At 32.0% G+C, this 17,688-nt stretch overlaps 1 protein-coding gene across 2 annotated transcripts in view; it reads left to right on the forward strand.

Moving 5' to 3' along the window:
- The first annotated feature begins 4,320 nt into the window (after window positions 1-4,320).
- The window catches only part of LOC129809409 (uncharacterized), a 40,730-nt gene continuing 27,362 nt past the window's right edge, over window positions 4,321-17,688 (forward strand). Inside the window, exons 1-2 of one of the 2 annotated variants that reach the window (XM_055859216.1) lie at window positions 4,321-4,666; window positions 12,752-12,936. In XM_055859216.1, the coding sequence (XP_055715191.1) occupies window positions 4,646-4,666; window positions 12,752-12,936 (206 nt within the window). In that variant the 5' untranslated portion in view covers window positions 4,321-4,645. The remainder of the gene's footprint in view (window positions 4,667-12,751; window positions 12,937-17,688) is intronic. The other variant, XM_055859217.1, reaches the window with a different exon arrangement.

Below are 17,688 nucleotides of genomic sequence, written 5' to 3' on the forward strand. Positions count from 1 at the left end.
ACCAAAGTTTATCATGTCTACACTTATTAGGTGAGATTCTTAACAATCTCACCTACTATAATCCTAACAAAATTTCATGTCGTCCGATCGACCTCAAATTTGGCCAAAATGTGTTTCAGCACTTCCTGATCACGAATATATATGTGGCTAATTTACGTTCCCGGCCGGCCGGCCGGCCGGCCGCTCTTTGGAGCTTAATAGCTCCTAAACTAAAAAAGATATCGACTTGCGGTTTACGGCAAAGGTTATATATCGGGTGAAAATTGCAACTTGGTGCATAGACCCCCCACCCCCCACCCCTCCTTCCGCCATTTTGAAGACCCACCTTTTTTTGTTTTCTCAATAGCTCCGCCCCTATGACATTCAGCGGACTCAAATTTTAGTATGTTATAGCTGGGCCTTAGAGCTTTCCATCAATACTAAACTTAAGGTCCCCCGACCCCCCTGACCCGAGCTATAAGGGTCCAAAAAAAATTTCTTAAAATGGCCATAACTCCGGTTCTAATTGTCAGAATTTAAAAAGTGAGGGCTTTTTGGATAGCTCTCGTGAAATGCCACTTCCCCTTCTAACATCGCAAGTTCATAAAACCACCGCTAGGGGCGCTTTTTTTAAAAAGAAAATTTTTAAATCTTAAAAGTTAAATAACTCAAAAATTCCATTGTGCATCGGGCTGAAATTTTAGTATATTGTAGCCGTTGATTATACCTATCAAACAAAAAAAACCTTAAGTCGATCCATAACCCCTGATCCGAGCTATAAGGGGTCAAAGTTCGAACATTGACCGGCCTCTATCTCCGGTTCTAATTAACATAGCGACCTAAATTTTACCTTTTTGGTTTCGTCTCGATGAGCACTTTCAGATGGAAGTTCAAAAAGTCACCACAGGTGGCGCTGTGATAGCGTCAAAATTCATCGAAATTCAAAGTCACTTTTCTCAAAAACGGCATTGTGCAAGTTAATGAAATTTTAGTATGTTGTAGTCCAGTCTAGGACGTTTCCAAAATGGTGCGTATGCGCGCTGTGGTTTCAATAGAACCGGAGATATGAGGGGTCAAAGTTCACGAAATTCAAAAAATCATATCTCCGGTTCTATGTGACCGATTTTGATGAATGAGGGCTTAAACGAAAGATCTAACCAAATGCTACAACTTTCTAGAATGTTTGAACTTCGTGGGACCAACACCAGGGGCGCCACAGTCGAAAAACCAATTTCAATATCACATAACCTCAATTATCTCGACTGTCGCTGAACCGATTTTGATGATTACTTTAACATAATTGTAGAGGACATTTGTCTCTACATTTCGTCCATACATCATTTTCCGCTCAGACTACGCTATCACTCCGATTTTGCCGTTTAAGTGTGAAAACATTGATTTTTCCCATAATAACGCTTTGAAATCACTCAGATGCCAATTTGACTGCCTCTACTCCACCAAGACACTTAAAATAGGGTTTTAAATGAAGAGTCTCACAAAATACAACAATTCTTTGATATAGTTGAAGTTCAACAAATGACTACTTGGGGCACTCTGGATGAAAAAACGAGTTAAGAAACAAAAAACCTCGCTTATCTTGGCTTCTGAGTAATCGATGAGTTCAAGTTCTACGGCAAAATTATAGAGAACATTCTGGTCTACATTTCACCCATATAACACTTTTCTGTCAGTTCATCCAAATCCTTGACATTTTGGTTCAAATACAAAACTTGTATAATTTCACGAATTTGGTTCAAGATAACTGAATGGCGTCTCCCTACTTCAGCATCAAATCGAATTTGCATGCACTCCGAGTTAGCTCACGTTAAGAATCTCACCTACATAAGCCGGTTAGGATTATCTGTCCCTTTTAATATATATAATATGAAATTCAATTTCCCTCATTCTCTGAATACATTCATAAAAGAGATATGTGAAAGACCTATAACAGTGACATTTTCATTATTGAGAATATGAAATAATTGCCGGAGTACATGTTCCATTCTGTCCATTTTTCGATCAACGGATGGCACAGATTGTTTAATTGTTGCCAGTAGCAATGTCTATTGATAATTTCGCTTGACGTTTAACGCTTGCAGATAGGCGTATTTAATTGTTTTAGTCTTTCGGTCAATCGGAAAGCTTTTGCAAATAGTTTACGATGACGCGTATTCGCCGTAGGCCTCGCGAAACAAGAGATGTGTGTGCTTCAGTTTTGCTTTCCTTGAACTGATATTTTTTGACACGAAACAAGATATGTTTAGCGCGGTAAAAACGAACTGTCTGACACAAAGTAAAGGAGCTTTGCATTGAGGCTTTAAGTAACACCCAACTATAAGCATTATTTAAGACCTTACCACTTTGGTTTGTACAATAGGTCTTAATTCAGGACTGGAATTTTCCACGTAAAAGATTGGACTAAATTCACAACAGTTTCTTACTAATTAAGACGCTTCTCGATGTAAACCGAGAGACGGATTAGTCAGAATCTAATGGGAATGTAATTTGATCATTATTTTGATTATGATTACGTTAAGCCATCTCTCGGCTTAAGTCGTGAGTGTGTCTAGAAAATAAGCCAAGTTCCGCAAATATGGAGGTTTGGTTAGTGTATGACATTTCTCAATCCTTAAATGTGAACAATATTTTCAAAAATGTAACAAACTTCATATGAAATTAATTTTCATTCAAAAATTTTAAATTTGTTGATTTAGGAATCATAAAAAATGAGTAATTTATTATTAAATAAATATAATGTGTTGAGGAAGTTAATATATTGCGATAATATTGAAAGAGCAACATAGAAAAACTGTTCTAATTCTGACTCCACGCAAAGCTTTCTTCACATAACCTCAAATTAATATTTTGAATTCAACCGTTATTTTATATTTGAGAAGTACATGTTTGAGAAACTTTTACTGTAATTTGTTACAGTGGAAAATCTTTGCGATTATTGATAAAGTCAACTAAAGAAATTTCAACTCGGTTTTACTGTTGAGTATTGCCCGATGTAAAAAAGAGTTAGCCAACACCATAAAAAGGTTAGCCTCTTGAACATATTGTTACTCCTAATATTTTATTTAATTTAGCTGGTAAAAACATTAATGAACAAAAAATAATTTTTCGCAATTTCACACAAAAAATATTTTTAAACTACTTGGACTATATAGTAAGGTGGGGTAACTGGATCGTTTTCCGAAGAGTGCTACTTAAACGCTTGTTTTTGGATTGATGAAATTCTTTTTTACTTCTTCTAAATCCATAGAATTATTCACTGTTTTATTCAGAAACATAATATAAAAAAAATATCAAAAATATTAAAGAAAATTTTTAAAATAATGATAATAATGAAATAAATCAGCATGCACTAACTGGGTCGCCTTTTCGCTAATTCATTTTTAATTAAACTTTTGGATTTGAAATACTTTTTCACAAGGAAAAAAAAACAATAAATGTTTTCAATCAACCAGCTGCCATTAGCGAAAATATCACTGCTAGAAAATTTTTAGTGAAGAACCCAGGTGGTACAAGATTGAAATAAGTCGATTACACTCACTTATTTAATGGATAAAAATATTATTTTTGCTTTTTCTCAAACTTGAATAGTTATAATATGTTACTGTAGTGACTATATTATGGAAATAAAAATAAAAATATTATTTTAAGTTGATTAGTCAAAAACGATCTAGATAGCGAAGCGTCCGAATTAGCACACTTGACTGTAAGCTTTCTATTCCTATGAATACAAACTTTTCTTGTGAGGTGCTACCCTAATACGCCCTAGCCCTAGAGCTTTAAATAAATGAAATATCACATTCCCTATTAATTAAGTTATACACAATTTATTACGCAAAGTTAATTTTTCAATATAATTGCATAATTCCGCCATATTTCCTAGGAAATTGCATAGGTAAATGTAATGTGTACTTGCCCATAACAAGTGACGGTATATAGTTAATGTGCCTCGAGGTCTCGCTACCCTAAATCGATGATCTGACTCATCGAATTCAATATTCCAACATTATGATTAAACCCTTGTGGCAAATTGTCGATATTCCCGTCTAATAACTTCCGGCCACTCAATATTTAGCTCAATTGTCTCACGAACAGGTAACGTGTAATGTTGTGCCGTGAGATATTTGTAGGCTCCGAGGGGTATTGTGTTTGCCGGAATCGGAATACGAATCTGGCTTTTATCAGTGACAAACGAGCTCGAATCATTTGTTGGTGCGTTGATAAGGCAAATTAACTGAATACACAGAGAGCTAATCTTTAGGATTTCTGCAATTGCTGGGACTAATTAAAAATATTCATCAGTTGCCCACGGTTGAGTATAAAAGGCACAGGAATCTCTAAGGGAAAATTCAGTCTTCTTTCACCATTTCATCTGTCAGAATTTTATTACCATTGAGGTCAGAGTTCGAGAGTGGGTGAACCCATAGAGTCTCATTTATCATTCACACATTTCTTAACCGAATACAAGCAGTTAATGTGATACAAGAGTTAGTGAGACTGGCAAAAATTCCTGCACATCTTCTCACAATTCATCCAAAATTTTTGGGCCTGTCATACAAGGGTGCAAAAAAAGTACAGAAAAAATAATTGATAAGAGTGAGTGTGCATAAAAAGTAGGAGGGAGTTTAATATAAGTTTTTTTTTTGTGAAAATGGGTCGGTTTTTTATTCACGTAAGTTGAACCGAAATAATTACAATATTTGTATAAATAATGATGAAAATTCTCATGTATGGAAGATGAAAATTGATTAATTGTCATGTGATCCGTGGTTTACCGTAATGTAAATTTTATTGAATTTATAAAATTGTCACAAATAATATTCCATTCTCATTTAGGTATGTTTACACATTTCACATGATATTGAATCATGAAAAACAAACTCATAGTGTATTATAACCAGGACAAGCAAAATACCTACTGAATAATAGGAGAGGCCAGGGCTACATTGGCTTCTGGCCTTAATTTTTTCTAGCTCAGTTACTGGACAACAGGGTGTAATAATACTTGTGCCTTCATTATATTAATTCTAACTCGCTAAAAATGAGCTAAAAAATAAATTTAGTTTAATTTTTTTAAGTTAAATACAATATTTCATATATAGGGAAATCAGGGGCAGATTGTCATTAAATAATTATTAAATTTTTCACAAGCTCTTAAAAGAACTCAAGGATTTTTAATTTGCACATTTTTATAGAAAATTTTATTGCAATTTCAATTTCAATTTGTTAATAAAATGAAGCTTTTGAGCAAATGCGCTTGAAATCAAAAACTATAAAGATATATAGATTTGACAGAAAGTAATGTTTGCGTCCACCACCGTCTTAACGTTCGTGATCAGCCTATCACTTTAAAACTGATCAAAAACAATTTTCACATATTATGAAAAATTTTCCAAAAATTTTATTTTGTTAAAATTCTCAATTACGCTGAAAAGTAAAAATAGATGTTCATTTGTGGCCTTTTAATTTTCCTCATTTCTATCTTTTTATAACTCTTATACCAATTCAAACTTACTAGAATCACAAACTACGTTTCATTTACTATTTCTACTATAAAGTCTGAAATTTAAAAAAAAACTAAAAATACCAGTTTACAAAAATATCATATTTAATAATATTTAAGAAAAATAATAAATAATACACAAAAAGAGAGATAATTTAATAATTAATGGCCCAATAGTGCGTTACAACATGGTTTACCTGAAATATTTCTGATTTTTCAATGATTTTGCATAGCGTCGATGCCACACCTTCCGATAAAAACGATGGAAAAGTTTTTTCGAATCACATACCACAAGAAAAATCCAGCACATATCTTTAAAATTTCTTAGAAATCAATTTTTTTAATTGAATTAAAACATTTAAAATCTAAAACTACTAGAAATCACTAAAGATAAAAATTATTACAAATTAGAGGCGTAATTAGAACCCTCTTAACCGCAGAAAGTCCCGTAACCTAATAGGGGAAAGCGCGCTACCTTTAGACGATTCATACTTCGCACAAATCATTTTTTTTTCAATGTGTTTTAAATGAAGTTGGCCCATTATAATATTATATTTTAATAACTATTCCAATTTCTCAAATTTTCAGAGAAGAGCTATGAGTAAAATCCATAAGAATACTAATAATAATAATGCTGGCACAACGTTCCATGAAGGAACTAGGCCTTCCCACAAGGGGATTTCTAGACATGCATTATTATTTTTTTCTTGTACGGGATGAAGTTGTCGTTGTCAGTCCCATGCCCGTGGAATCAAGTGCAGTGAAGCTCACTGGATGCAATCCGAACACCTTTAACGCCAGAAAAATTCCTGGTGATCTAATGGGAATTCGAACCCGGGACACTTGCATCATAGAGCGAGTGCTCTACCACTTGACCCATTGCGTGGCTAAGAAACCTAGAGAAAAAAACTGCTTTCGCCTACGGATTAATATTCTGTCGCTATTTGTATGTCCTTATCTATGAATTAGCTCTGCTCCAGAACTTTGTAGATGCTAAACGGTTAGTGATTCCGACTTCGAATTATATCGAGACTCCCAATAAAAAATGGAGTTTTATTAAATAGGCCTAGATTTATCTTTCATTCTTTCCCTTATCTCCAAAAATGTGCATTATGGGATAGCTCAAAAACCAGACGAGAAGTTTTGTTTTCCAATTTTTGTTAAGTTTTAGATTTAGGGATCGTCCATACATAGATTATGTTCGCAATAAAACATAAACTCATAAATTGTTGAGTGAATATTTTTTAACCGAATGTGAAGAGTTTGAATCCAATTTAAAGGTAGGGGAGACTGGGGCAAAAAGTCACAAAGCGAAAATTTCAAAATTCAACATCTTCCAAGATAAAAAAGATAGCGGTTTAATTGGTTTTCCACAGACAGCCTCCATAGACGTTCTTCAAAGTCGTAAGTTTCTTAGAATTTGAACAAGGAATTTAGAAAATAAAAAATATTGAAATTTTTACCCCTATTTTTGAAATATTTTTTTAAAATTTGTATGTATTTATTTTCCAAAATTGATGCTCTGGTCAATATTTCCAGAATGATTAAGATTCTTTGAATATGAAGCCGTTTTCTATTTTAGAATTTTACAAAGATACTTTTCTCCAAAAATCCTTTTATTAAAAGCGATCACTTGGGATAAAAAGTAACAAAATGGTATGGAGCAAAAAGTAGCAAAAACCGAGCTATTTGTGATGTCTCACGGCGAAAAGAAACGTCATTGCCATGTCTCGACATTTGTTGTTTGCATTGGTCAAACGATTTGCAGTCTCTTGTGTGTTTTATCTAAAATAGCTTAGAAAGTGTTTTTCTCATTCAGATAGAGAAAACTTTGTTTTACAAAGGTGTAGAGGAAAAATTTCCTATGAAAATATGTCATCTAGGTATTTTGTTTAATTTACACAAGCTCGTAATAAAGCGAATCAAAATGTGATAATATCCCATGCCTGATAGTATTTGCCCCAGCATTTTTGAGAACGGTCACAAAATTACCTTTTAGAAAACAGCTCGATAAATATATTGAATTGAATTGAATTGAATTGAATTTTATTATCATCTCTGTTTTTCCCACCCCCCATGCGGCCATCGCCGTCTTAGTGTCGATTCCAACCTCCGGGATGAAAACGATGGAAAATCCCTTCATTGGTTGTATATTTCGGGACCGTACATATGCACGTAGGTCACTTATATGGGAAGATGGGTATGCTCACAGAGAGAGGTTTGAAAAACCTAGCCAATAAGGCTGTTTGGTTATATATTTGGTTATATATTTCCTTACAAACTACAGGAAAATGACTTACAGGTAAATTTCCTATAAAACTGCACTAATTAGAAATCTCTGGGACACTCTGGTAACTTGTAATAAAATAAAATATCCGTTTTGTGACTTTTTGCCCCAGTCTCCCCTACTGTAATTTCATACGAGTACTGAAATGGTTTTACCTGAGGTGACATGAAAACTTATTTTCGATACTATCGGCTGTTGATTCTGAAAAATTTATTTGATACCTAATTGCACATCCTGTAATTAATATAAACATTTATCAACAGTCACATTTTTTAAAAATGTCGCAATGAATATCCTAACAATGTCTAAATAGTCTACATTCACTTAATCTAACAGATATCGATTTATCGATACTATCGATTCGGCAGTGTCGTAAACTTATCATTCCACCCTTGATTCTAAATCGACAATGATTACACGGTGCGACAAAATTTACCTTTTTGTGGGTGTCTTTGACGAGAGTGCCAAAACTTGTTAGAGGGTCATTTAAGGACCTCAAATCTGCAATCCGTTTGTCCGGGTCACCTCTAGATTTTTTTGAAAAAGCATATTTAGTTTTTTGATGTTTTATAAAATTCAAAAATTCATATCGCCGGTTCTAATTATCCGGTGGTAGTCACATAAAGCTAAACTGACGCGTAATTTCATCCTCTATAACTCTTGTGAACATATCAAGCATCTACGATGAAAATGAAGTATATTTTTTAAAGATTTTTTGAAAAAGGGCACCTAAAATGGTGCATTTTTCTGTGTTTTTTCCAACTTCTAGTAATTTTCCCACTTTAATAGAACATTTTATATGTCAAATAACTATGCCTAAAAGTTAGAGAATTTAATATTCTTTCATATCTTTTTGGTTTAAATTTTCTATCCTAATTCGTTTATTCACAATAATTTATTGAAAATAAAATGCATTATTATAAAAATAAAATCTCTTATTATATATAATTATTTGGTATCTTTATCTAACCTACTGAAGAGCATTCTCTTTTGCACTCTCACTTACACATTTCATATAAAAAGAGGCGAAATGAAAAAAAGAGACGTATATAAAAATAAAGAGAGAAGAATAGTTTTCTGGCACTCATAACAGCTAATTTCTGACATTCACTGCATACCTTGGGTTTTTCTGAACTTTCTCAGTAGCAACAATACGTGCTTCTTTGAAGCCCGTTGCCACTTAATCCCATTCCTATGTCCTGCTCTGTCTCCTTCCCTTACCTTACCAAATGAGATCAATTCATTTTGTTCTTTTAAAGTCTAATACAAACCTACTATATTTTTTGTGTAACAAATGATCTGCATTTGATGCTCGATTATATGAGCTGGCTTATACGGTCAATACACCTTGGGTTTCTGCCATTTACTTGGTGTGACCGGTTATGGTAAGATGGCGGCAGACGCAAGTTTGGCTTTAATTGGGAAAATAAATATAATAATAATTTACAGAAACCTTTTTTATAAAAAAAGATCACAAAATTGATCTAAGGATTATCAAAAAAAATTAAATTAGGTTTTTGAAAAGTTTTAGGATAACTGTACCAAATTTCATCATAGTTGCAAGCAACTGCCAAAGTCTTAAGTTTGACATGTGATATTTTTAATACAAATTGAATTGTTTGTTACTTATTTTATAGAGTTTTGCCTAGGAACCGTTGTAGATAGTCTATCGTCTATGTTTTCTCTAAAATCATTCTTAGCACATTTTAAATCAAATAAAAATATAGACATAGTTTTGTGTAATATTTCGGCCACATTGATCCTCATAGCTCCTTGCCCTTCCAGAATTCTTCTAAAGTCTTTTCACGTCATCTCGTTCATCGAAAAGACTTTTTTGCATTTTTGCATTGTATAATCTCTACAGTATATAAGAAAATTAAAATTTCATTGAAATCTGAGGAACAAAATTAGTGGCCGAAATTGCAAGCTGGCCGAAATTTGGTACAGTTCCCCTTTACAATAAATTGCAATTCTCGATATGTCTCACACCATGTTTTCGTCTTGTATAATATGTTTGGATCACGAAAAGATAAAAACCCTTCGTTCAAGTGCAAAAAGAAAACTCATTTTATAAGAGAAAATATTTAGTTTTCTAACTTGGAAGTATTGTGACACATCCTGTCCACCAGAAAGTGTTTTTTATTTTTTTTCAAAATAGTCTACGAAAATTAATTTCCAAAGACTGAATTTTTAAATTTTTAAATAAAAATTCCAGAAAATATAGTTTAAATGCTATATTTTTATATGCTCAAGAATTGGAATTAACTATTTCACAATCGTGTAGAAATATAAAGTAAGAGAAAATTGGCTGTTTTTCGTTTTCTTAATCTTCCTGACTCACGTAACCCCTTAAATTAAAATACAAAAACAATATTTAATATTTATTGTATGCCACCCTTATAGCATTTTCATTGGAAAATTGTATATTTGAGGTTATAAGCATACAAAACTTTTGTAATAATTAGATTCCTATATTTTTGAAAAATAAACAAAGATTAAACAAAAATATATCTCCAAAAGTAACCTCTTTTTCTCCTATTATTAATTGTTATACCATTCAAGAGGCACATATGAATAAGTGTTATTGAATGGAAAACCGCAAAACTTCGGTATATAAATTTTCAATGTGCCGTGTTTTAATTAAACTATACCCCTAGTTCAAGCTGAACCGTGATCCCTATACATATTCAATGGGAAATTGTTGGTTCCAAAATAATACATTTGCATTTTCTGTGCAGCATGATAATTTCAATATATCCAAATGGCTCTTGTACATTGGGGATGCTAGATGAATTTCATTTAATATTCCCTTATGGCTCTTCAATCTTAGGGAAAACTCATTGGGGAAATCTCATTAATTCCAGACCACACCAACATCAAGATTGAGTTTTATATTAAGTGTATTATTGCCATTGAAAGTACTCAAAATGATCGAATGCTCGTGAATGTAAAGAATCTGTCTATTTTCCTTAAAAATTCTTTTCATAAATATAGAACTCTTATTACCGATTTTTGCTTGTTTGCTTTAAAGAATATAGCTGATGATTTATTTAACAGAATTTAAAATATAGTATCAATTACTATAAACATATAAAAGATATTTCAAAATATTCCTACACTGAGAAAAAAAGAGGGTGCGATTAACTTTTTTTCCTCATAATTTTAACACTTTTTAGGTGTATAAATATATCAACATTGTTTAATGTTAATTTTACACCTTTTTAAGGGTAAAATTAACATGAAAAAGGGTAACTTTAACCCCCAATACACCTAAAAAGTGTAATATTTACACCGATTTTGGATCAATACTGCAGGGTAAAATTAACATTTCCGGAATGTTATTTTAACTTTTTCGGATTTCTCTCAGTGTATATTGCTGAAATCGATCAAGAAATACATACTCTAGATGGTTTTTAAAATAGGGGTAGATGAGGAAGTTTCATGTATAAATTTTAAGTTAAATTTTGAGATCTTTTCATTAAAGAAAAATCTTAAAAGAAAACGTATTACATTCTATCTAATATGAGAACTGGCATGATTTTCTTGATAGGGAGTGTAACCGGTGTTCGCCAGTGGAAAAGTGGTCACCCTAAGAGGAAAACACTTTTTCGGTCTTGCCCGCTCAAAAGAGTCGCATCACAATTTTTCCAAACCTATTTAAGTATTAGAAGAAGTAGTGAGAATTTTTCACAAGAAAAGACCCCCCCCCATAGTGACATCCTGCTGGTGATGGTCTTCCTGACCAACATGACCAACAAAAATCGACCGATCCCTGTGAGAAAAGCTGCGAAAACACAATTTAGTCGACCACTGAAGAAGGTCCATATCGGGACCGAAAGCTCTGGGCAAATCCGAAAAAGTGTTTTCCTCTTAGGTTTACCACTTTTCCACTGGCTAACACCGGATACACTCTATATTCTCTATGTTACTGGTTCAAAGTTAATAAAAACATGAGCGAAAATCCTTTAATTTTTTGGTTTGTAAGGGCCTTGACAGACCTGAGGATTAGCCGAGAGACGGCTTAGCGTAATTATATTAGAAATAATGGTTAAACTACATTTCCATAATTTTCCACTAAGTCGTCTCTCGGCTTAAGTCGTAAGTGTGTCTAGAGCATAATAAAGAGGAAAACGATTTTATATAAATGGCTCGGCATTATGGAACATTTTGCGGACAAATAAGAGGCAGTTTTCGAAGAAGAAAACTGAGCTGTTATTTGAAACCTTGATAGAGAATAGGGGTTAATTAGCATTATACCGAGACATTACAAAAAAAATATCGCCACAAAATAAATTGAATTTTCACAAAAAAAAACTTTAAAATAAATACCAATTTCTAGGAATTGAACCAATGGTTATCCTTCTAAAATAACATTTATCAATGAGAATAAAAACTATCTTGAGTATTTTGGCCAGGAATTTGAGCACTATACGGCAAGCTTTGGAAAATTGGACACCGCAGAATGTCGGACAAATATTTTTTTTAAGTTTGACAATTATTTTTAAACGTGATAAAAAAAATAAATTAAATAATCCTAAAAGTACTCTGAAATAAAATAATAACTAAATGATTACTAAATTATTAAAATTCAAAATTCTATTTTGATTTGTCCGATACTCTGTGCTGTCCAACTTTCTAAGTTTTTCCCTATTTTTTTTTTAATATATTCAAGCAGAACAATGCAAGCTATTGAGAATGTTCTTGGGGTAATGTGAGAGTTTATAGAGAGCTACAAAACATAAAAAAACTATTTCAAACTTTTGTGCAACTTCTGCATATCCCAGAGGAAACAGAAATTCTTCTAAACAATTTCTAGTAAACCTCAAGTGGAAAATCTGAGTGCTTTGTCTTTCAAGCTTTCTGTAAGATCTCTATCGTCACTATTTTATGTGCGTGATACCAAAATATTCTAATCACAATCTAAGCGCCAATAATTTGTCATGTGAACTCTTCTTGCTTTTGTGTAGGCGCTGGTATTATCGTGCATTATTCTCTTATCATCATGCAATGCAAATGACGACAGCAGAAGCGATCCGAAAGAGGATGAGAAGCACTATGACTTTCAGCATCAACGATTGTCGCCAGTGGCAAGATTTCCGCCGCAGCTCCTTCAACTTCTTCCCGGAAGTGGCTTAGACAATCAGGTTTTGTCGTAAGTAACAAATAATTGACTATTTTTTTTGTGATTGTTCCCTCAGAATGGCATAAATGTTAGTATTCTAAATGCAAAAAATTGGACTGTATCTAAAAACAAATTAGAATCAAAAAAGTTTTAGGGAAAGAGAAGCTTACGGGGACATTTTGAGTTTAGATTACATAGTTTTATAACAAAGTTGTGACTGATTAAAACGTACTTGACAGAATACTCGATTTCATAAGTTAAACTGCTCCGAAAATTCTCGTTGCACTCGTTGATTAGGTAAAAGTTATATTTATTATCTATATTATCACAATTATAGTTAATTATATTCATCAGACATTCCTTTAGAGTGAAATACAGTCTTATAATAACGAAAAATGTGTGGTTTCGTGTCTACCAGTAGTGTCTTGGGTGTCTTAACATTAGCAATTACTCTCCAGACTAAAACAGGTCAAATTTTCCTTCAGTTCCTTTTTTTTAGAGCTTTTGTTAGAATGGTATTTGCTAACGCAACTAACCTTAATTTAATTAGCGACATAAAAAAAACGTTCCTTCTTTCCAAGGCTGGTTGATACTTTAATTTAAAATAATTTTGTTAAGAACCCTATACGAATAAACTCATCTTTTCTTATTTGTCTATGGATGCCTGCCTACTCAAGAAGTATTTTCTTCTCTTTATCTTGTACAATTCTCTAAGTAAAGCATTATAGAATCAAAATTCTTGTACAGAGAGAAATATTTTGTAAAATTGTTCGTAAATGTTTATACATTCCTATTGGGGACTTACAAAAGGCTCATAAATCGTATAACCCACTAAAAAGTTCGTAAAAGTTTGTACTTTTTCATATACATTGTTCGTGACAACATTACTTAACGAGCATTTTTGTTCCTTTAGAAATATTTGCTCGTAAATGTTTATAAACACACACAAAAATTTTCGTTAAATTTTGTCATTTCTTCGTAAAGTTTTGTTAGACGAACAAAAATGTATGAACAAATGTTTGTAAAAGAACAAATATGCTCGTCAAGTGATCATATCATGAACAATGTTTGTGGAGAAATATAAACCTTCACGAACTTTTTGTGGGTTAAATGATTTACGAATATTTTGTAAGTCCCCAATGGCAATTCACAAACATTTATAAACAACTTTTTCTGTGTAATCGGCTATTAACGTTCTTGATCCTATTTCTATGATTAAAAAAATGATCAAGTATCTACAGGAAAGTTGAAAGTTTCTACAGGAAGTAAAATACGAAATTCTCCATTCTTGAATGTACAATACGGGTTTCAGACCTAATGCCTAGATATATTGCTTAATTGTTTTAATATCTTATCAAGCATGATTTTTTGGAAAAATTTAACTTTATGGCCTCTACTCACTAAAGATATTTATGTCCATATTTTACAGTTTTTCCTAAGTATGCAATATGCTTCAATATGGATATAAATTTTTCTAGCGTATACAAACCATAAGATTGAAATATTTAGGGCAAAGATCTATTAGATTCAGAAAATGCACTAAAATTGGATGCTATTTAGAATTTCGAGACCTTCTAGAGGTAGCCTAAACTTCTAAAGTCTGAAGTCTAAATTCTGAAGACCGCTTAACTGTGTTATCACACTTGCACATTAAAATTTTAATATGATTCACATTAATTGTCGCTGGTAAGAGTCCAAATGTGTAATTTGTGTGTTTGAATCATTTTATATTCAAAATTTGATCTATTTGTTGATAAAAGGGTAGACTTGGCCCGCAAAATTTGATATAAATTGATTTATAGCATTAATGTGAAAAATTAATGCGATTTTCTCTTTAATTTTTTAATGTGAAAAATATTTATGATTTAGGTAAATTTAAACTTATTTTTGCAGGCCAAGTGTACTTCTTTATCAATAAATAGAAAAACCCTAAATATTAAGTGACTCAAAGACACAAATAACATATTTGGACGCTCACAAGCGACAATTAATGTGAATCACATTAAAATTTTAATGTGCAAGTGTGATAACGCCGTAAGGCAGCTGTTTTGCTTATTGGGTACTCAATAGGCAAGATGAATAAAAACAAATAACAAAGTAATAAGGTGGGCCAGATCGGGCTGGTGATGACGTAGATACTTTTTGGAGGTTATGTTCGTGAATCGCGCCAAAATCTCATGTGAATACATTTCTATAAAATTTTGGGAATATATCTAAATTATTAGTTTAATTGTTAGCAGTAATGACTATTTTTGTCAATCAACTAATATTTGACGTTGTTTCTGTTTTTATCATACTTTTTTGCCACAAAATTTTACTAGACACAAATTATTGCTACGAAATCCGGCAGACCATACACCAGGCTAGCCTTGCCTAGAACGCTGTGATTTTTTTTTCTGTGTAGTCTATAATTTTTCAAAAACCTTAATAAAATTGAAAATTGACTAAGAAGTGTACAATTTTGAATGCAATCTTTAAGCATATTAGCTGCAAAATGAGATTAAATTTTAAAATTTTACAATGGAAAATCGATTTAACTAAATTATTGAGCTTAATGGCATATATGGACGATATTTTATCCTACACTGAGAGAAATCCGAAAAAGTTAAAATAACATTACGAAAATGTTAATTTTACCCTGCAGTATTGATCCAAAATCGGTGTAAATACTACCCTTTTTAGGTGTATTAGGGGTTAAAGGTACCTTTTTTCATGTTAATAAGATGAAAAATTAATAAGATGTAAAATTAACATTAAAAAATGTTGATATATTTTTACACCTAAAAAGTGTTAAATTTCTGGAGAAAAAATGTTAATCGTACCCTCTTTTTTCTCAGTGTAGGCAATTTTAATATCATACCCAATGTGGTCATGTTAGTAAAAAGGTGTTTTTTAAATCAAAATTTATCATATTGTACTTATTTCAAGTTCATTAGCCGAGGAACAATAAATATATTTTCATTTGTGAAGAAAATTAATTAATTTTTGCAAAATTATTCGATTCTTATTTTTCTATTACAAATATTTGACAAATCTGAGTTGTCAATACTGTGCCAGACAGGTAAAAGTATTTACGTCACTGGCAGTTCGATTTGGCCCACCTTATACTTGAAATATCTTGCTGAATAGGAACTACCAAAGGTTATTTTTTCAGATAAGACAAGTCATTCAATCTCAACAATTGTTTTCAAAGTCACTTTGAATTTGAAAGAAGGTCATTATAGTCAATGTTACTAATAATTTCTTAGTACAGAATTTGAAACAAATCACTAAATTTATTGGTGAATTTTTTTTAGGGAACGCGATTGAACTTACTTCTGAATTACCAAAGTTCTTACGAAGTTGCAAACTTTCTCAAAATTCACCAAAACGTGAGTAAAAGTTGAGAAGTTTAACCGAAATGCCAAAAAAAGTATAAAAGAAAACAAATAAGTTTGTGATTAAATGAGAAATATGACAATAAAAGGGTGTTATTGAATTACAAATTGAATGAGCATTCCTGCTGCATTTGACATGAATTCCTCATACAATTTATTATTGGTTCTCACTCTTTCTAAAGAGTATATCAGATATTTCTGAATCAAGAATAAAACCGTATAGTAGGGATATTTTTATGAAAAGAAAATTGTTAAAAAGCGATACACTCTATGTAAATCTTCTGATACTCGTATTGTAGCATTCTAATTCTTTATTGACAATTTATGTTCGTAATTTTTAATTCAATTTTGACCCCTTTACCTTTATTTGATGAGATGCAAAATTAGCATTCAAATTTATTTGTGATGACAATGCATTTAATATGATAAAACTTTTCAAAAATCTTTTAAAATGTTCAAAAACTATTTTAAAAGTTTCTCTCTTTCACAGAATCTTTATTATGTTTTCTAACACAGTTACAAAACTTGCATCGTAATGGTGCTTCCACACCTTTTTAATTTAAAGAATTTCAATTTTAATTCTGTGTGGAATTTCTTTCATCAGTAGATGAATAACGATTTAAATATGTTAAATTTTGGTGATTAGATATTCATTTAAAACTATGCAGAGCTTTAGTTTTCTCTTGAAGTGGATGTGTTAGTTATTAACGGCTCTGGCACACCTTTTAGATCAGGAAAATTTCTAAAAGTAAAAATTCGCTTCTCTTTCTGTCTCAAACCTATTGAATATGTTTATCTCACTCTTTCGCACTCTTTTTCTTCTTTTAAACATCACTCTAAATTCAATTTAGATCAATCGAATTTGCAGTGCAAAAGAATGAGATAGACATATGCCAAACGTGTGAGAAAGAAATTAATGTGAATTTCGTTTTTATGAAATTTTCTCAATCTAAAAGGTGTGCCAGAGTCATAAGGAACAGAAATCTAAAAATCCTTTTTTCTTCACTATTGGGTTTGTTTTTCCTCCGCAGCAACCAAAGCTAGGTTCTTCGATTAGGGTTGATATAGTAGGGAAACCTGGGCCACCTCTAAAATAGAGCTTTTTTCTTCTATTTTCAAATTGAACTGAGCCTTATCATAATGTAGTTTAACCTACACAATTCGTTTGTTGAGCTAAATTATATCATAGTAGTGTTCAGTTCCATTTAAAAATAGGAGGAAAAGTTATATTTCAAAGGTACTCCAGTTCAAAGATGCACCACTTCCCCTAGATATACAGGATTTTGCAGATTCCAATTTGCCATAAGAAAATTGAATTTCTATTTCAATTTGATTGAAACACAATAAAGTTTGACATTTGAGTAATTATAGCAAGAAGCATAATTTCAATCGCTTCAATTTCACT

Source organism: Phlebotomus papatasi, unplaced genomic scaffold (genome assembly GCF_024763615.1).
Source record: "Phlebotomus papatasi isolate M1 unplaced genomic scaffold, Ppap_2.1 HiC_scaffold_96, whole genome shotgun sequence".
Classification (NCBI taxonomy): domain Eukaryota; kingdom Metazoa; phylum Arthropoda; class Insecta; order Diptera; family Psychodidae; genus Phlebotomus; species Phlebotomus papatasi.